Here is a 21,300-nt window from a genome sequence, read left to right as displayed (position 1 = left end):
AAAGGCCCTTGCTTGCAGTCACACTTCCATAATATTTATTTATCATATTTACCATCCTAGCTATTGCTGCCGGTGTTACTTGTTATCTGGAAAGGCAACATGGTGACTTGGCAAAGGGCGCAGGTTTAAATCTCTGCTCAGCCACCAAGCTCATTGGGTGACCTTGGCAGGGATGGCGGCTGCTTTAAGATGGGGTCCCTTCTGCTCTGTAGGCTTACCACTGAGCCTCTTGGGACTGCCGATCGGAAGGTCGGCGGTTCGAATCCCCATGACAGGGTGAGCTGCCATTGCTCTGCCCCAGCTCCTGCCAACCTAGCAATTCGAAATCACACCAGTGCAAGTAGATAAATAGGGAAGGTAAACGGCGTTTCCATGCGCTCTGGTTTCCATCATGGCAGAAGCTGTTTAGTCATGCTGGCCACATGACCCGGAAAGCTGTCTGTGGACAGATGCCAGGTCCCTCGGGCTGAAAGTGAAACGAGCGCCGCAACCCCATAGTCGCCTTTGGCTGGACTTAACCATCCAGGGGCCCTTTACCTTTTCTCTCTTTTTTTACCTTTTATGTGGTAGTTGTGAGGCAGCGGCAGCTGAAGGCAGTCCCTGCCACCCAATATCCCTTTCCCTCCCCCCTCTGAAGCCACTCTCTCTTCATCTCGGGTCTGCTTTCCCTTTTAGGACGATCACCAGTTGTCCATAGAAGACCTGGAGCTCAAGCATCGGACCAGTGTCACCAAGGTGATGCCCACAGGTTTAAAGAGGGGATATGCGACAATCTGAGTGTGGTGTATTCTTGTCTGGGGTCATCCCGATCTGAATGTTTGTGCGCCATCTAGTGTTGAAACAAAATATTACAGGACAAAAAAATTCCTTCCAGTAGCACCTTAAAGACATTCTATACAAGATCTCAAAGTAGCTGTTCTATTACAAAGGAATTTCAGAAATAGACTGGAAAGAGAAGCTACTGAATTGCAACTTATTACCAAACTTAAAACGATGGAGAGACCTGGTCTGAACAAAGACATTGGATTCTCATCTCATTATACATGACAAAGCCATTTTTCACCTTCTCACCCCTTGCTTTTTCCTGTAAGACCTATTGCAGTCGTTAAGAGTCGTCAACAGGCTCATCACAGCTATCTGCCAATCACCCATTCCCACCACCCTTCTGAGTAATACCCCTCCCCACCTTCTCACTATATAGAAGGGTCTGGTGACTTCTGTTTCAGTGTATCTGAAGAAGTGTGCATGCACACAAAAGCTCATACCTAGAACTAACTTAGTTGGTCTTTAAGGTGCTACTGGAAGGAATTTTTTTGTTTTGACTATGGCAGACCAACACGGCTACCTATCTGTAAAACTGAAAATATTACAGGGATTTTAAAAATGTGTCCAAAATGTCAAAATTCATACTCAAAGCACATATTACCTCACAACGTCAGTGACATATTATGCTTTTTCTTTTTTCTTTTTTTCTTTTGACAAAGTAATAAGAATAAATAAATAAGAATAAAAATGTGCACCCCCACCCCCAACCATTCCAACCTCGCAAAATTTCAATACCCCTTGTGATGGTTTGACCCCTTTCTGTTTAACAGTACAGATTCTACAAACACCTTCCATATTTCCTCGAAATCATTTCTCCTGCGTATTCCCCATCTTACCTTAATGCAGTGGCATAGCGTGGGTTGTCAGCACCCGGGGCAAGGCAAGTAATTTGCGCCCCCTAACCCAGTAGGGGCAGAGAGCTGCGAGTGCGAGTGCACCCCCCCCCCCAGATGTTGCGCCCGGTGCAGCCGGCCCCCCCTGCACCCCCCACGCTATGCCACTGCCTTAATGGCACATGTTTATTGATCATTAATAGCTATATCCCCACACCTCTTTATAACATTCTCCTATTTTATATTCTGCTTGCCCCTTCCACTTCCTAGCTATCATAATTCGTGTAGCAGTCAATAAATTAGTGAGCAAGTCCTTTATAGCCTGTGAACTTTCCACCCTACCTTAAACTGATAATAATGCTACCTCTGGACCTTATATTATGCTTCTTAGGTAAGAAGGAGTACTTAAACTATCCAACTAACTTTATTTCCAAGAGAATTCAATTGTTGTGGTTTTTTGTTTTGTTTTTTTATCTAAAAGCCCCAGCTCTTCTGGCAAATATTGAGCTACTGTGTCAGAACTTTTAGAAACACAATCCATTTGAAATCGGTTCTTTTGCCATATCAAGATTTGATCTCAAGGTGCATTTTTTTTCCAACCATGCATTTTTGTAAAAGAAAAGTTGAAGAAGCTTTCCCCCCACCACAACCCACATTTGCTTTCATGATCTCTTTGGAACGCGCTTCATAGTCTTGGGAGTAAACGAACATAAGAACAGCCTACTGGATCAGGCCAATGTAATCTTTCATCCTGTTCTCACAGCAGCCACTCAGATAGCTGTGGGAAAACCCTCCAGCAGGACCTGAGAACATGAGTCTTCTCCCCTCCTGTAGCTTCCAGAAATTGTTGATTGAGAAGCATTACTGCCTCCAGCTATAGCACAGCCACCAAATGGGCTTTGGGGAGTGTTGTGTTTTCAGTGGTCTGTGTTTGCCTGAGCTTGAGTCTGGACTAAGGATTCTGAGCGCCTGTGTTCTGATTCGATACATGTTGTCCAATCACAGAACATTTCAGGATTTGGGCCTCTGCCATTGGCCCTTGAACTCTGAGTCGTGATTCGCAGTCTGGAAGTTTAGACAGCCAATCAAGTTGGGAGTGGGAGTGGCCCAGGCTTACAGAAATGTATACAGTGGTACCTCTGGTTACGTACTTAATTTGTTCCGGAGGTCCGTTCTTAACCTGAAACTGTTCTTAACCTGAAGCACCACTTTAGCTAATGGGGCCACCAGAGCACGATTTCTGTTCTCATCCTGAAGCAAAGTTCTTAACCCAAGGTACTATTTCTGGGTTAGCAGAGTCTGTAACCTGAAGCGAATGTAACCTGAAGTGTATGTAACCCAAGTTACCACTGTATAAGCAGTTGTTTTGACTCTGTTTCCCAGTGATGTAGTTCAATAAAAGTTCTTCCTGTTATCACTCTGTCTTGCCTCATGGGAACCCACCTACACTTCAGGGAGGTAGCCTTCTTGGACCCAAATATTTGGGACTGTCAAAGCAGAGGACAAGCTAGGGACTCAGAATTGTCTATTCCCCAACTCCAGTCCTGGGGGGAAGTATTTCTAATGGCCCTGCCTCCCCTTCTCTCTACTTCCAGGGCCTGAGCAGCACTGTGGCAGGAGAGATCCTTCTTCGTGATGGCCCCAATGAGCTGAAGCCCCCCAAGGGCACTCCTGAGTATGTGAAGTTTGCCCGCCAGCTGGCCGGGGGGCTGCAGTGTCTCATGTGGGTGGCAGCAGCCATCTGCCTCATTGCCTTTGGCATCCAGCTCGGGCAAGGTGACCTCACCAGTGCAGACAACGTAAGTGCCGAAAGCAGGGCTGGGAGAAGCTGTAGTCCCTCCAGGTGTGACTGGACTACAACTCCCATCATCCCTGAGCTTTGGCCATCCTGGCTGGGGCTGATGGGAGCTGGAGTCCTATGACACCTGGAGGGCCCTGTTGTCCATTCCCCTCTGCATCCCTGACTTAAAAGATGCTATGAGGAGGCGAGAAATACACAGTGGCGAGAAATAAAACTGGTGAGCGAAAGGTGGTGAGGTTCAGGTCACCCAGCAGTGATGCTCCAACAAATGCAGAATTTTAAAGTGGAAACTGAAGGCATAACAGCTGCTGGAGCGACAAAATACTACACAAATATCATAGGCTCTTTTTTGCTTATTTCCCCATATAGCTATACTTGGCTATTGCTCTCATTGCTGTCGTGGTCGTGACCGGCTGCTTCGGCTACTACCAGGAATTCAAAAGCACCAACATCATTGCGAGCTTCAAGAATCTAGTGCCGCAGGTAAGGGGAAAGTTCCTGGGTGACTGCTGTTGCAAATGTGGCTGAAGGCAGTGAAGGATCAGGCCAGGTTTACACGCAGGTGTGCACACACAACCACAGATCAGGCTCCTGTAATTTGTAGAAGTGAAACTGGCAATTCCAAGTTCTTTCTTTCTTTCTTTCTTTCTTTTAATGAAAAATAGTCATAGGAGACTAAAGGAATGTAAGAGGGAGCAATTCATCTTTTCTACTCCTGCTGCACCCAAATAGTTGAAGGAAAGAAATCATAGCTCAGCAGCAGACTTCATGCTTTGAGTGCTTTCTTCTGTGGTCAGTAACTTATTTTGTTAAGATCAATTAAATGAGGGAATTCAGAGTTCCCCTGACTTCTCTTAATCTTCTGGGAAAGAGTTTCTGTTAGCATATGGAAGGAAGAATTCATTGCACCAAGCAGGAACCTTAAACTTGTTTTTATCCTATATTTTATTCTGCGAACCACTCTGAAATCTTATGATGAAGGGCTGTATATAAATCTAATTAATAATTGTTATTATTAATAAGGAGTAATAATAATAATAAGGAGTGCCTGGCGGGGGTTCTTGATACAACAGAACGCCGTAAAGAAAAGGACACAAAATGAAAGGAAAGATAAGATCTTGCAGAAAATTAAAGAATTGGAGAAGAAATTAAGATCAAACCCGAAGTCACAGCCGATTCTGAGAGAAATTAAATTATACTAAGCACAGTATTCCAAATTGATAAACCAAGAAATAGAATGGAAGATTAAATTAATGAAACAAAAAACTTTTGAATCGGCGAATAAATGTGGGAAACTGCTTGCTTGGCAGTTGAAGAAGAGACAGAAATTAAATACAGTTACAAACCTAGAAATTGAAGGAAGAAATATTCAGAACCCCATGGAAATTAGAAAGTGTTTCCAGAGATACTTCAAAAAATTATACACTCAGGGGCCGCAAGATGAGGTTGAGATTAAACAATTTTTGGAAAGAAATGGACTAACAAAGTTGTCACAAGAAAACAGAGTAATCCTGAATAACAAAATAACACAACAAGAGATTGAACAAGCTATTCAGAACATGCAACTGGGCAAATCTCCAGGGCCAGATGGCTTGACCTCCAAGTATTATAAGACATTAAAAGACTATCTGATCCAACCAATGATGGAGGTCTGTAATGAAATTATGGAAGGGAAGAAGGCGCCGGAATCGTGGAAGGAAGCTTTCATCACATTGATACCAAAATCTGAAACTGAAAAGACACAACTCAAAAACTATCGTCCCATTTCCCTTCTGAATGTGGATTACAAAATATTTGCAGACATTTTGGCAAGTAGACTTAAAAGAGTTCTTAATGAAGTAATTCATAAAGACCAGGCAGGCTTTCTCCCAGGTAGACATATGTTTGCTAACACTAGGAACATTATTGACATTTTGGAACTTTTGCAAACAGATATAAATACAAAAGCAGTGTTAATTTTTATAGATGCGGAGAAGGCCTTTGATAATATTTCTTGGAAATTCATGAAGGGAAATTTGAAAGAAATGGGAGTGGGACGGGGGTTTGAGAATGGGATTGATGCGATATATTCAGAACAAAAGGCCAAACTGATAGTTAACAATGTGGTTACAGAAGAGTTCAAAATTGAAAAAGGAACACGACAAGGCTGCCCGATTTCCCCTTTGTTATTTATCTCGGTTCTGGAGGTGCTCTTGAATATGATTAGAGGGGACCGGTTGGTGGAAGGGATTCAGGTCGGAGCGAAACAATACAAACTTAAAGCTTTTGCAGATGACCTAGTTTTGACCCTGCAGGAGCCAGAATCTAGTACGAAAAGAGTATTACAATTGATACAGGACTTTGGTCGGGTGGCGGGATTTAAATTAAACAAACAGAAAACTAAAGTGTTGGGAAAAAACTTGACAGACATAGAGTCAGAACGGTTTCAGAGAGAAACAGAATTAACTATGGTTAAAAAGGTAAAGTACCTAGGGGTAAACATAACAGCAAAAAACCTGAGTCTATTCAAGGATAACTATGAAAAATGTTGGTCTGAAATTAAGAGAGACTTGGATAGTTGGACAAAATTGAAGCTTTCTTTGTTAGGCCGAATTGCTGCTATTAAGATGAATGTATTGCCAAAAATGCTGTTTTTGTTTCAAACATTACAGATTGTGGACAAAACGGAGTGCTTCCGGAAGTGGCAGAAAGATATATCTAAATTTGTCTGGCAGGGCAAAAAGCCCAGAATTAAGTTTAAGATATTAACAGATGCGAAAGAAAGAGGGGGCTTTGCCCTGCCAGACTTAAAGTTGTACTATGAAGCCGCAGCTTTTTGCTGGCTAAAAGACTGGCTACTTCTCGAAGACACTGACGTGTTGGACCTGGAAGGTTTTAACAATGCTTTTGGTTGGCATGCATATCTATGGTATGACAAAGTTAAGATCAATAAGGCCTTTAAGAACCATATTGTCAGGAAAGCAGTGTTTAATGTCTGGACAAAATATAAAGACTTATTGGAAAATAAAACTCCAAGGTGGCTTTCACCTCTGGAAGCTAAGGCCCGAAAAAGACCCAATATGGAGGCCAAATGGCCAAAATATTGGGAAATATTAGAGAAAGATGGAGACAATTGGAAATTGCAGAGTTTGGAGAAAATGAAGGATAAGGTGCGAGACTGGTTACATTATGCTCAGATTAAAGAAGTTTTTAAAAATGACAAAAAGTTAGGGTTCCAGGTGGAGAAATCGAAGTTAGAAACAGAATTGTTAGAACCAAAGACCAAGGTATTATCTAGAATGTATAACTTGCTGCTAAAGTGGAATACACAAGACGAAATGGTTAAATCGGCTATGATAAAATGGGCACAGGACATTGGGCATAACATTATGTTTGAGGACTGGGAAAGGTTGTGGACCACTGGGCTGAACTTCACCGCATGTAATGCTCTGAAGGAAAATGTTATGAAAATGATATATAGATGGTACATGACCCCAGTTAAACTTGCCAAAATATACCATTCGTCTGATAATAAATGTTGGAAATGTAAAGAAAATGAAGGAACATTCTTTCACCTCTGGTGGACATGCCCTAAGGTGAAGGTCTTCTGGGAAATGATATATAATGAGCTGAAAAAGGTATTTAAGTATACCTTCACAAAGAAACCAGAGGCCTTTCTTCTGGGCATTGTCGGCCAGAAGGTGTTAAAGAAGGATCGAACATTTTTCATGTATGCAACAACGGCAGCAAGGATTCTCATCGCAAAAAACTGGAAAACCCAAGATCTACCCACACTGGAAGAGTGGCAGATGCAGCTGATGGACTATATGCAACTGGCCGAGATGACCGGCAGAATCCGTGATCTGGGAGAAGAGAAATTGGAGGAAGACTGGGAGAAATTCAAGATGTATCTACAAAAACATTGTAATTTGGTTGAATGTTAAGAAGGATGCTAGATTATAAAAAACTGGTCACCACTAAACTAGATCTAAATTTGATGATAAGTGAGACTAAAGAAAATATAAAAATTTTTGGAAGAAGTGCTAGATTATATTTGAATGAGTGGACATGAGATTGTAAACAAGTTGATAATTTGTTTGGAAAAAAATGTTAACGATGTAAATGGGAGCGGGAGACGTGAGGGAGTCCAAAGAAGTGTTGAAATTGTTGTAAAAGAAATAAGATTGTTTATTATGTGCATTTATATTTAAAAACCTTAATAAATATTTATTAAAAAAAATAATAATAAGGAGTGCCTGGCGTGCTCTGGTCCATGGGGTCACAAAGAGTCGGACACGACTAAGCAACAACAACAACAATAATAATAAGTTTGATCCCAAGCATCTTCAGTTAAAGGGATGAGGCAGAAGATGTTGATGGGTAAACTGCGAGATAGCTACAAGACACCTATGGACTGTGGACTGTGGACTGTGTCATGACTATTCAGCTTCAAAAACACCAGCAGTGGGAGAACACTGGAACCAGAATAAGCAGTAATGTGTAGACAGCCATGGCTAGGCAGCAAATTACCAGCCAGTGCTGCTATTTCAGCAGAGGTGCTGTATGATCATGGCAGCAGGCTGAAATACAGTGCATTACAATAGGTAAAGGTAAAGGACCCCTGGATGGTTAAGTCCAGTGGGGTTGTGGCACTCATCTCACTTTGAGGCCGAGGGAGCCGACGTTTGTCCACAGGCAGCTTTCCAGGGCATGTGGCCAGCATGACCAAACTGCTTCTGGCGCAACGGAACACTGTGACAGAAACCAGAGTGCACGGAAATGCCATTAACCTTTCCGCCACAGCAGTACCTAATTATCTACTTGCACTGGCGTGCTTTCAAATTGCTAGGTTGGGACAGAGCAATGGGAGCTCACCCCGTGGTGGGGATTCGAACAGCCAACCTTCTGATCGGCAAGCCCAAGAGGCACAGTGGTTTTGACCACAGCGCCACCCGCGCCCCGCATTACAATAGTCCCATCTGGAGGTGTGGTTTGATTTATAGGTTTCCAAGTTTTAACGTCTGACTCTTGTTCCTCCCGACCACAGCAAGCCACAGTGATTCGAGATGGCGACAAGTTCCAGATCAACGCCAATCAGCTGGTGGTGGGCGACCTGGTGGAGATCAAAGGGGGAGACCGAGTCCCAGCAGACATCAGGATTATCACCTCGCAAGGCTGCAAGGTACACAAGACCTTTGTGGGAAGGGGGAAATTCTAAGCAAAACCTACCTTCTCGTAGCTTGTGCCTCTGCTGCCCTCTCCTGGATGAAGCAAACCATAAAGTCTGGTTGTTGTTTTTTGCCTGGGGAGAAGTAGATAAATTCATGGAAGACAAGGCTACCAATAGCTACAACGTATGATGGCTATGTACCACTTCCACTATCTGAGGCAGTATGCCTGTTGTTGGAGAAAGACAATGCAAGAAGGCTACAACCTAGCTTGGGGACTTCCCAGAAGCATCTGCTTGGCCACTGTGAGAAGAAAGTGCTGGACAAGATGGGACTGGGAAGGGAGCTGACGCATTACTTGGTCACTTGGAGCATGTGAATCCTGATAGCCACTTCTACGCAGTTGCAGCAGAGAAGCACAGGGCTTCACCCTTCTCCTTCTCCTATGCAACTGCAGCACAGTGCTTCACCCTTCCCCCACCAGCCGCTTTTACCTAAACAAATCCCTCCCTGCCAACGAATTTTCACCTATCCAGGCGTCCATACTCACCTGTTCGTTACATGCAAAGAGTTTGTATCCAACTCAATTCTGCTCAGAATACACCCACTGAAATTGATGGGCCTAAGGTGATGATGTCCTTTAATTTCCAAGGGTCTACTCTGAGGCTAACAAACATTGGATAAAACCCACCTTTCTAGAATGCCGTGTTGGTGCAGGAGGGTAAATTTCAGGGAGGAAAGTGAGGGGTAGGCAAGGGCTTTTGATATTAATATCAATATTCATTAATCCCTTTTCTCACAGAGTGGCGCAAAACAAATTACATTTATAAAACCAAGGGGGAAAGTTAAAGACACAGTTCTGCAGATATGCCCCTCTAACAGAGGCCACCATTCCACCCTTGAAATTAATGAACAAAGCCCAGATAAAGAGAAAAATATTTGCCTGTAACATAAAAGTACATAAAGATGGTGTCAGGTATGCCTCCATGGGGAGAGCGTTCCACAAGCAGGGGGCCACCACTGAAAAGGCTCCTTCTAGTGTGCCATAGAGAGGGCACACAAAGAAGGGCCTCAGATGATTATCTCAGTGAGGACCATGTCAGTTCATGTGGGGAGAGGCAGTCCATGGCAAATAGCCACATGCATGAACCATGCTTCTCTCTCTCCCTTTCAGGTGGATAATTCCTCTCTGACTGGGGAATCAGAGCCTCAGACAAGAGCCCCCGAATGCACCCACGAGAGCCCCCTGGAAACTAGAAACATTGCCTTCTTCTCTACCATGTGCTTAGAAGGTAGGAAGGTGTCCAAGTGTGTGTGAATGGGTGGGCAGTGTGTGTGTGTGTGTGTGTGTGTGTGTGTGTGTGTAGTGCATATATCTATATTATGGTCCTGCTTTCGGATTTGGCCCTGCCCACTGCCAGTATGCAGTCCTTGACCACTTTTCTTGAGGGTCTTCATCCTGAGTGAGGCAGTGGGAGGACCATTAAAAGCTGCTCAACCATCGCTGCTTCCCGTGATCTACAAAGCTGGCAGGACTTGGCCCAAATCCACACAGAGTCTTTACAAATGGTTTCCCATCGTGAAGAATGCACCCTGGGGGGCCTGGCCATCTGGACATTCCCCTACCTAAAGAAGTTTAGGGGGTCACATTTATGAACCCATACCAGCTCTGTTTATCTGCCTGTGTCCTCTCAGGCACAGCCACGGGTATCATCATTAACACTGGGGACCGTACCATCATTGGGCGCATTGCCAGCCTGGCCTCGGGCGTGGAGAATGAGAAGACACCCATCGCCATCGAGATAGAGCACTTTGTCGACATCATTGCCGGCTTGGCCATCTTCTTTGGGGCCACCTTCTTTGTGGTCGCCATGGTGATTGGATACCCCTTTCTTAAGGCCATGGTCTTCTTCATGGCCATTGTGGTGGCATACGTCCCCGAGGGCCTTCTGGCAACTGTCACTGTAAGTATCACTCTCCCTTGGTTTTAGGGCAGGGGTGGGGAACATGTAGCCTTCGACATGTTTCTTTTGTCTGTCCCAAATCTTCCAACATTCAGCTTCAGTGGATGCCTCAGAGTTACAGATTTATGAGAAAGAGAGAAAACTAAATTCCCCTGTCCACTTTCTTCATATTATGCATAATCTTCATAGATTTATCATGCCCCTCTTGCTCACTTTTAACAAACGTTGCGTACACGCTATTCCTCTGAAGCACATTCAAAGCAAATTTTGCCCCTCAATGAATTCTGGGCATTGTAGATTGTACAGGGTTGCTGGGAATTGCAACTCTATGAGGGATAAACTACAATTCCCAGAATTCTTTGAGGAGAGAAATGTATTTCAAATGTCATTTAGTGTGGTAGTATGCAGCCTCAAAGCCTGAAACACGGTAACCTTTCCTTCATTATAAGTATTTTCAGCTGAAGTTTTCTACATTTCCATCTCTCTGTCTTTGTCTCTCTCTCTTTCTTCATAGGTTTGTCTTTCCCTCACAGCCAAACGCCTAGCCCGGAAGAACTGTGTGGTGAAGAACTTGGAGGCTGTCGAGACGCTGGGCTCAACTTCTGTCATCTGCTCTGATAAAACAGGGACTCTCACTCAGAACCGCATGACTGTCTCCCACCTTTGGTTTGACAACCAGATCCATACAGCGGACACCACAGAAGATCAGTCAGGTGCAGAGTCTGGGCTTCACAAATGCTGGGCCAGAGGCACTTGTGTCCGAGAGACTAATGGATAGGGTTGGCCAGGAAAGGCAGGGTCAATTGATTTAAATCAGGGGTACGGAATATGTGTGTTGTTGGACTACAGTTCCCATCATCCATGGCTATTGGTGGAAGTGTCGGAAATCAAGCCTTTATCAGGAGAAACTGGCAACTCTCCCAGGCACCCGGCATGATTCCCTGTTGACCTCTCTGGCTGCATTCCCCAGCAAGATCCAGGCTAGGTCGCAATAGGCGATCCTTCTCAGCGTGAGAAGAACACCCCCCCTCTTTCCTGCCCCCTGGCAGGGGAAAGAGATAGACAGAAACATATTTACATGCCTTTATTTTTGTCTTTGCTGCATTACAAAAAACATGACTGCTCTCTTCAAACTCCAGCAGTCTAGTGACAAACACTTCCTGAAGAGGAACAAACGGAAGAGCTCATATTACACTCTGAGCTAATTCCGGTGCTTCGCACTGTGAATTGACTGTCCCTCTGTTTCCCACGGGCAGTCCCAACATTCCCATGATGTTTACTTTTCAAGCTAGCACTTTGCAGCTCCATTGCATCCATATCGTAACAGGAGGCTGGTCCATTAGAGCGAATAGGGCACTGTTCCACCATCTTCAGTCTTCTCCCAGTCAGCCCCCACCTGCCTGCCATCCTACTTAGAAGCAGTCCAGCAGGTGGCCATGGCTGTCAGCTCCCTCCTCCTGCCACCCAGCATGACCAATCATATCCAAACACAGCCAGAAACTTGCTCCTTGATGTCAGAAACCACCATGCAGTGTCACCATGTCAATTGTTATTTTAATTTCAGGTAGGTAGCCATGTTGGTCTGACACAGTAGTACCTTAGAGACCAACTAAATTTGTTCTGGGTATAAGCTTTCGTGTGCATGCACACTTCTTCAGATACTCTGAAACAGAAACCACCAGACCCTTATATATAGAGGGAGGGTGGGGTGGGGTATTTCTCAGAAGGGTAGTAGGAGATGGGTGATTGTCTCAATGGGTATGGTAAACCTGTTGACGACTGTTAATTACTGCTATTAGTCCTACAGGAAAAAGCAAGAGATAGTATGCAGATGACCAAAAATAGCTTTAGCATGTATAATGAGACAAGAATCCACTATCTCTATTCGGACCAGGTCTCTCCATTGTTTTCAGTTTAGTAATAAGTTGTAATTCAGCAACTTCTCTTTCAAGTCTGTTTCTGAAATTCTTTTGTAATAAGACAGCTGCTTTTATATCTTGTATTGAATGTCCTGTGAGATTGAAGTGTTCTCCTACTGGTTTCTCTGTCTTGTGATTCCTGATGTCACATTTATGTCCTCCCTCTATATATAAGGGTCTGGTGACTTCTGTTGCAGAGTATCTGAAGAAGTGTGCATGCACACGAAAGCTTATACCTAGAAAAAACTTGGTCTCTAAGGTGCTAATGTAATGGTTGGCCTCCCTGGGACTCTTGGGCAAAGGGTAGGGACCACAGGCACCTCAAATAAATCAATAATATCTGAACTATAATGGACACCAATATACCAATTCATTAGAATCATTAAATGCTTGCAGCGAGCAAGGCCTCTGAGGCTAATGTCATGGCCCAGGCTGGTTCATATGGGTGAAAGCAATCCTTTGGATAACTCGGTCCTAAGCCGTCTGATACAGAAAAAAACTATTAGTGCCACCTCCCCTCACTCTGTCTCATTTTGTGCCTTCCAGGGCAAAGTTTTGATCAGTCCTCTGAGACGTGGAGAGCTCTCTGCAAAGTGGTGAGCCTCTGCAACCGAGCCTTTTTCAAATCAGGCCAGGATAGCGTCCCTGTCCCAAAGGTAAGGAAGAGCAATGGGATATGGCTGGAATACGTTTCTGCTAGTAAATGTGCAGTCCAAAAGTACACAATGCAGCAATTTAGCTGAAGCTAATGTTTCAAATAGTAATTTAAAAAATATTTGCTTAAAATAATAATATACTTTTTAATTAAAGCAAGAAAAGCGAGTTAAAAAAAACACATTCTTGGGTTAACAGCAGCAACAACAGTACCACAACTACACATCAGGCTGGTACAATAAAAATAGAAGCCTTTAAACACAGAATAACATAAAAGCCATTACTCTCATGGGTGAAATGAATCTTAAGGAGTAATAATATCATATATTATTGAATCAACCAAATCCATCGATAAGCAGACAGAGGTACTGTTGAACTATTGTTCTTTGTTCTATTTGTGAATCGCTTCCCATAAGGCATCCTGAAGCGATTCACAATATAATAACATATAGGGAAAACACTACAAAGCCCATCGTGCACAACCTGCTTGGCAAATGCTCAGGGATGATGGGAGGTGGTCCAACAGCATCTGAGGACCCAGGGTTGGGGGAAGACTGTATCTCTGGTGCTTGTTTGTGTCAAATCAAGCCTGGAGGAGCCTGCACCCTGCCCACCAATCCTACATGTGTGGCAATAGCCTTCTTCTTATGCTCAGAGACTCTTCCATCTCCAGCCAATCTGTAAGTAAACTTGTCAGTCCCTTTTGTGGAGGCGGTGTCTCCAGATCATCAGGGCTGGTCCTAAAATGTGCCTTTTCTCTCCTCGCCCCCCAAATGGCACTGCATTTCAGCTGTACTGACCTATGTCCATTTTCTCTTTGGCATCCGACCCCAGCGGATCGTCATCGGAGACGCCTCAGAGACAGCCTTGCTGAAGTTCTCCGAGATCACCCTGGGCAACGTGATGGAGTACCGGGACCGCTACAAGAAAGCCTGCGAGATCCCCTTCAACTCTACCAACAAGTTCCAGGTCAGCTGCTGACTCTGCTCCGAAGGGCTGACTAGGCCTTTGCCAGCCTCAGCCACCCTTGTTCAGTTATCTCAGAATGAACTGCAGAAAACTCTGAGGCAGCCCATTGGCCCATAAAGGCCCAGTTCTTTTCTGTGCTCACCAACCCTGACCGCAAAGCAAGCTTCACCTCTGATAACGCCCCTTGCTGGCGTAGATGAAGGACTTAGGAAACATTTACATGGGTTGCTGCTCCTGATTTTGCCTCAGCCCTCCACCCGCCACTGGCATGCGGCCCCCACAAGGTTGCTTTGAAGGGAAGGTGGCCCTCGGTCTAAAAATAAAAAGGTTCCCCACCCCTGTGCTAGAGTGCCAAGGTGGTGGAGTGGACTACATCGCTTCAGAATGCAAGGTCGCATTTTTGAATGCTGCTCTATGGGGGGATGTTTGTCTTTTTTAAAAAAGAAAAACTTCAGGCAAGTAGAAGTTTAGCACTGCAAGGAGGAGGTCGGGGCTGAAGCTTTCTCTCTAATTTGCTCGTTGTTGTATTCAGCTTGTGGGGAGATGTTGTTGTTGTTTGTTTGTCACATGCATTCAAAAATGGAGTGAGCTACCCACATCCTGAAGCGGCGCAGTCTACCAGTTTCACTGCCAGTGTGTACCATTAGTTCATTTTTTGGACTCTGGATTTTGAATAGAAGTGCCTATGACACCACTTACTTCAACATGTCGTAAGCCCACCCCTCTTTTGGGGGTGATGTTCTGCAGAATGCCCCCCCAAAAAAAGTTCTGCCCTGATGGCACCATTGTCTGCCGTGTGCCTAGACTAGGCCTCAGTCCCGCTCTCCCCAACAAGAGGGCAAAAGAAAGGAGGCTAAAACGCAGGGCGTATTTTTATGAACGAGTCTTCCTGTGTCTCCTGCTCCCCTTCTTCGCTCCAGCTGTCCATCCATGAGCTCGATGACCCTCGAGACCAGCGCTACCTGATGGTGATGAAAGGAGCTCCCGAGCGCATTCTGGAACGCTGCTCCACTATCATGATCAAGGGTCAAGAGCTGCCCCTCGATGAACAGTGGAAGGAGGCTTTCCAAACAGCTTACATGGACCTTGGCGGGCTGGGCGAGCGTGTACTGGGTAAGGCGGGAGGGTGAGGGGTAGGTGTGGGTGCTGTTGGTAGAACTTGGGACCTGATAAAGGCCAGCTCTGTATTCTGAGGTACCATCAGAGCCAGCTGTATAAATTTGAGGGAACACTTAGCAAAACTCTCTCTCCCTCTCATGGATTTTCTGTGTCAGTGCTCTCAGGAGTGACATGGAGCTCCCATTTCACTCTCCCACAATGGTTTGGGGTGTTGGAACGTCAAAGGGCATTGTGAGAAATGTCAATGACAGCTCCAAGCCGCCCAGCACTCATCCTGAGGATGCCCGGTACTTGTGCTGATCCTGGCAACTGGCATGTCAACTGGCTGAAATACAAGGAGTTGCCTTGTACTGAGTTGGACCATTGGCCCATCTAAGTCAGTATCATCTACACTGACTGGCAACTGCTGTCCAACGTTTTAGATAAAGAATCTCTCCCAGCCCTACCTGGAGATGCTGGGGATTAAACCTAGGACCTTCTGCATGCAAGGCAGGTGCTCTCCACTGAGCTATGACATTCCTAAGTAAGTGTCCAATGAGACCACAAGGGTAGGAGGCCAGGAGGCCAACAGTAGGTGGAGCCAGAGCCAAATTCTCTGTGTTTGGTTGTTAAACCACTCTGGGAATTGTAGCTCTGTGGGGGAATATAGGGGTCTCCGAATGACTCTCAGCACGCTTAGCAAACTACAGCTCCCATAATTCTTTGGGGGAAGCCATGACTCTTCAAAGTGCATAGTGCTTTCAATGTATGGTGTGGATGTGGCCCAATTATTTCTAAATGCACATCTCTACACATTATTAATTGCATTTCTACCTTGCCACTTCCTTCCAAAGGTGGCACACAACTTAGTAGTAAAACAATACTGAAAAGGAAAATACTACCATATGCAGATTATATGCAGATTCATGTCCTCTTCTTTGGTGATATGTTTCCTCTTTTTCTGATGATGCCTCTAAGTGTGGTGTAGTGGTTAAGAGCGGTAGACTCGTAATCTGGGGAACTGGGTTCACGTCTCCGCTCCTCCACATGCAGCTGCTGGGTGACCTTGGGCTAGTCACACTACTTTGAAGTCTCTTAGCCTCACTCGCCTCACAGAGTGTTTGTTGTGGGGGAGGAAGGGAAAGGAGAATGTTAGCCACTTTGAGACTCCTTAGGGTAGTGATAAGCAGGATATCAAATCCAAACTCTTCTTCTTCTCATCTTCCACCCTTGGTAGAGGCCTTACTGTGATTCTCTTTCCCCACAGGCTTCTGCCACCTGTACCTTCCCCAGAGCGAGTTCCCACGTGGCTACAACTTTGACAGTGATGAGATGAACTTCCCCACCAGTGGGCTCTGCTTTGCAGGCCTCATCTCCATGATTGATCCGCCCAGAGCCACCGTGCCCGATGCTGTCATGAAATGCCGCACCGCTGGCATCCGGGTATGCTGCCAGCTGTTCCGGGGTGTTTCTGGCTCCGTCGGAAAAATTAACAGCAACCAAAAGGGCCGGCCCTATCGTTAGATAGAGTGAGGTCACTGCCTCAGGTGGCAGATGCTGGGAGGAGCGGCAGCATTTCTCCTGAGACTGTGTGCCATTCCCCTCTGTTGGAGGGCAGGACACAGTCTGTTCTTCACCCGCACTATCCTGTCACCAGTGTTAGGCAGCCTTTCCCAGCCTTGGTTCCTCGGATGTTGTTGGACTACAACAACTCCCATCAGCCTCAGCCAGAATGGACCGATGGTCAGGGATGATGGGAGTTGTAGTCCAACATCTGAGGATTCAAGGCTAGGCAATACTGGAATAAGATTCACCTGCCAGTTCAGCCAGCTTCTGATTGTGGAAATGGGAGGCATGCAGGGCTGGGGGCACCATCTTGTTCTTCACTGCAGGCTGCAAAATGTCTTAAGTCATCCCTAGTAACAAGCATCTTGGCGAAAAATAATAATTTACATTTTGTATGGGCAACAGGGATGATATCTCTAGTGGCCGTTAGTCATATATAGAGTTGCAGTGGTATGTAGCCAGTGTGGGTTAGTGGTCAGAATGTCAGATTTGGACTTGGGAGGCCAGAGTTCAAATCCCCACTAAGACGTGATGAACATCACCAGGAGGACGAGGGATGGGACCGTGTGTGCCACCTTGGTGGGATATAAACTTAAAAATAAAACAAACTAGTAAAGGTAAAGAGACCCCTGACCATTAGGTCCAGTCGTGGCCGACTCTGGGGTTGCGGCGCTCATATCGCTTTATTAGCCGAGGGAGCTGGCATATAGCTTCCGTGTCATATGGCCAGCATGACTAAGCCGCTTCTGGCGAACCAGAGCAGCCCACGGAAACGCCATTTACCTTCTCGCCAGAGCGGTACCTATTTATCCACTTGCACTTTGATGTGCTTTCGAACTGTTGCAGAGATTCGAACCACCGACCTTCTGATCAGCAAGCCCTAGGCTCAGTGGTTTAACTCACAGCGCCACCCGCATCCCATAATAAAACAAACCATCATTAAATAAATAATTAAATTAGAGGCAGGGACTGAGCATTCCTAAATATAAAATGATGGAATTCTGATTCACTGGGAATCCTTTTTTTTTTTTTAAGGTCAGGGGCCTGACATTAAAACTACATGTATTTCCTACCCTCCCTTGAGAAAAACTCAGGGACTATGACTGAGCCAAGGTCAGCTACCCAAGTAGCTTTATGGATGAGCTAGGATTTGAATCCAGGACCCCCATCTGCACCATACAATATCATACCACTTTAAACACTCATTGGCTTACCCCAAACAACCTTGGGAACTGTAGCTTGTTCAGGGCCTTGAGGGGTGCTAGGCGACCCCTATTTCCCTCACGGTGCTGCAATTCCCACAATCCACTCTGTGAATTGTAGTTTTTTAGTGGCAAGGAGCATCTCCTAGCATCACCCTTAACCAGCTACAGTTCCCAGGACTCTTTTGGGGAAGCCGTGACAGTTTAAAGTGGTCTCATTGTGCTTTATATGTATAGTGCAGATGCCTCCCCAAACCTAGACCAACATTCTCATCAGCATTTTCCAGTCAGGCTTATTTGATCTGTGCTGATACGACAACAACCAAAGTTCACTTCAGGAATGGCCATTTTGAACCGCTGCCCTGTCTTCTCCAGGTGATCATGGTGACAGGAGACCATCCCATCACCGCAAAGGCCATTGCTGCCAGTGTGGGCATCATCTCTGAGGGCAGCGAAACGGTCGAAGACATCGCCACCCGCCTGCGCATTCCCGTGGAGCAGGTCAACAAGCGGTTAGTATCTAAACACAGAGAGCTTTGCCTCAGAAACAGCGTGGCTTTGATTTAAATCGAATTGATTCAAATCACGATTCAAATCACTAGTCAGTAAGACTTGGTTTAAATCTCTTTTTTTTACAGAAAGACTCATTGTTGCTGGTATAACTGTCATATTTAAACCAGATGAAGGTTTCATTTTTGGAATAATAAATTTTCAGAGTAGTTATATCAAAAATTACTGATTTGGTTGTACTATTAGAAATACATAAACAGAGAAAATTATGAAATTATTGTGAGGTTTAATAAGTTAATTGTTTATATTGGGACAACTTTTCTGCTGTACTTTAAAAAAATAATCATTTCCTTAATAACAATTTAAACAATTTATTTAACTCAAACAATAACATTATAGCATATGTATCCATGTTTGTTAACTGATGTGGTTAAACTTTTTTTAAAAAAAAACCAACAACTTAGACTGAGTTTTAGCACACATGAAAAACTTAAAACAAATTCTTATTTCCTAATGAATAGCCTTTGGACTATAATGTAACTTAAACAGAAAACTATCTTTAGAAAGATTTTTTCATCCAAGAGCATTTTATTTAAAAAATCCGATTTAAATTTTTAAAAATCCAATTTAAATTTTTAAAAATCTGATATTTTAATTTTTATTTTTTTTAATCTGATATTTTAAATTATTTTTAAAAAATCATTGATTTTTATCCACCCTGCTCAGAAGCATCCCAAAGTGCAGTTAGGTGACTCTGGGTATAATAGTCACCATACAGGAGGAAGTTTTCCATCTACAGAGGGTCACTTCCTTCAAAATGTGGTAAGCCAGCCACACTGAAACAAAGGAAGGGCAGAGTTGTGTTTGTCCAGCACTGAAACCACCAACTCTACGTGTTGTTTGTCACTGAAGAGAGGCTCTCACTTGAAAACTTGAGGCTCTTTATTTATACAAAAAAACTTTTGTCTCACCCCTTCTAGTGCCCATGAATCACTCAGGGCAGATTTCAACAATGTAAAATTGCAGGACAATGTAAAATGGAAAGTGTTTTGCAACTATACAAATCCATAAAATACGCATTGAAAACCCAACTGATACAACAGCGGCATTGATCACACGTCAAAATGAACTTAGCAGGCAGAAGGCTGCTGAAATAAGAATGTCTTGACCAGCCAGCAAAAAGGCAATCAGAAAAGGGCCCATCCATGCCACTTTCCCACAATTATTGGTGCAGCCACTACAAAGGCCCTGTCTATGTATGTGACCCTGGGGCTCTCCCTTTCTCTGCTTCGGCATCTAGGGATGCCCGAGCCTGTGTGGTCAACGGGGGCCAGCTGAAAGACATGGAAACCGAGGAGTTGGTGGAGATTCTCAAAATGCACCCAGAGATGGTCTTTGCTCGTACCTCCCCACAGCAGAAGCTCATCATTGTGGAAAGCTGTCAAAAATTGGTAAGGGTCACAAAACCCTAGCTGCAGAAGGTATTGTGGGCCCAGTGAATTTGGATCACCTGCCTCATACGATTATCATTCCCTCCATTTCCAGTTTTCAGTCACACACAATCCCACTTTCAATACTGTTTGTGACTGCAAAAGTTTTGGGGGTGTTCACACTGCTACATTGCCAATCACTGCACATCCTGTAACTTCCTGCTGCAATCCTGTAACCTTTTACAGTGGTATCTTGGGTTATGAACTTAATTCGTTCTTAACCTGAACCTGTTCTTAACCTGAGGTACCACTTTAGCTAATGGGGCCTCCAGCTGCCGCCACACGATTTCTATTCTCACCCTGAAGCAAAGTTCTTAACCTGAGGTATTATTTCTGGGTTAGCGGAGTCTGTAACCTGAAGCGTCTGTAACCCAAGGTACCACTGTATTTCAAAAATGTTCCAGTTTGTTTATCTCCCACTTTTGTTGCACTGTTCCTCTCAGGACAGCAGTAAATGTGGGATCACTGGGGAAACATAAAACAACCAACATGAATGGGATAAATCCACCACGGATGCGCTAAGATTGTGTCACGGAAGTATTAACAGCATGCACCTGCAATGAAACTCCCATCTGCAGGAGGCCCATCCATCTATCTCTCTCTCTCTTTCTCTCTCCTTGTTCGCAGGGTGCTATTGTGGCAGTAACAGGAGATGGGGTGAATGATTCTCCAGCGCTGAAGAAAGCTGACATTGGTGTGGCAATGGGCATTGCCGGATCCGACGCAGCCAAGAACGCTGCTGACATGATCCTGCTGGATGACAATTTCGCTTCCATCGTCACTGGCGTTGAGCAAGGTCTGTTCTCAGCAGGCTGTGGCACAAGGGGGAGGGTTAGTGCCCATCAGCATCTGATGGTGGCAACTTCGTGTGGGAAGGTAGGTGCCACCACCGAGAAGACCCACTTCCGAAGTCTCAGAAGGTGGCATTCCACTAATCATGGAAAAGCCAGCAGTCCCTCCTTGGGAGATCTTAGCAAATTAGCCAGGGATGTCTGAAGGGGACTGCTAGGTATGCATGAACCCTGACTGTGTGTCATGCAAGACAGCAGAGGATTTTACCATTTAGGGGCTGGGTGGTCACATAGCAAGTTGATACTGTGTTCTGGTAAGCTGATGAGAACACAGTGATGTGCCTGCCCTCTTCCTGGACAGCATCAACCTCTTGCTATCACTATGGCAACAAGGCTCACTCTTTGAGATGCTGATGAGAGCATTGAATTGGCCAGATACGGCCATTTCCTTACAAAGAAGCTGGTCTGACTGGCTCAACAGCTTCGCCTATTAGATTCCAAACTTTGCTGGACACAGAATCGCAGGCCTGG

The 21,300-nt window shown here is 44.9% G+C and overlaps 2 protein-coding genes across 2 annotated transcripts in view; both read left to right on the top strand.

The window, feature by feature from the left end:
* Window positions 1-20,633, top strand: part of LOC309346119 (dispanin subfamily A member 2b-like) — an 81,386-nt gene extending 60,753 nt beyond the window's left edge. The window contains exon 3 of the transcript XR_014158395.1: window positions 20,290-20,633. The gene's annotated coding sequence lies outside the window, so the exon portion shown is untranslated. The remainder of the gene's footprint in view (window positions 1-20,289) is intronic.
* Window positions 1-21,300, top strand: part of ATP4A (ATPase H+/K+ transporting subunit alpha) — a 31,930-nt gene that overhangs the window by 3,591 nt on the left and 7,039 nt on the right. Inside the window, exons 3-16 of the mRNA XM_081868749.1 lie at window positions 676-735; window positions 3,254-3,457; window positions 3,829-3,942; window positions 8,486-8,620; window positions 9,781-9,898; window positions 10,302-10,570; window positions 11,085-11,283; window positions 13,036-13,145; window positions 13,978-14,112; window positions 15,033-15,225; window positions 16,478-16,653; window positions 18,354-18,490; window positions 19,789-19,939; window positions 20,606-20,774. Of these exons, the coding sequence (XP_081724875.1) occupies window positions 676-735; window positions 3,254-3,457; window positions 3,829-3,942; window positions 8,486-8,620; window positions 9,781-9,898; window positions 10,302-10,570; window positions 11,085-11,283; window positions 13,036-13,145; window positions 13,978-14,112; window positions 15,033-15,225; window positions 16,478-16,653; window positions 18,354-18,490; window positions 19,789-19,939; window positions 20,606-20,774 (2,170 nt within the window). The remainder of the gene's footprint in view (window positions 1-675; window positions 736-3,253; window positions 3,458-3,828; window positions 3,943-8,485; window positions 8,621-9,780; window positions 9,899-10,301; window positions 10,571-11,084; window positions 11,284-13,035; window positions 13,146-13,977; window positions 14,113-15,032; window positions 15,226-16,477; window positions 16,654-18,353; window positions 18,491-19,788; window positions 19,940-20,605; window positions 20,775-21,300) is intronic.

This window comes from Podarcis erhardii (genome assembly GCF_964252035.2).
Source record: "Podarcis erhardii genome assembly, chromosome: 7".
Classification (NCBI taxonomy): domain Eukaryota; kingdom Metazoa; phylum Chordata; class Lepidosauria; order Squamata; family Lacertidae; genus Podarcis; species Podarcis erhardii.
Note: the sequence above shows the minus strand (reverse complement) of the source record. Positions and strands in the feature narration are given on the sequence as shown.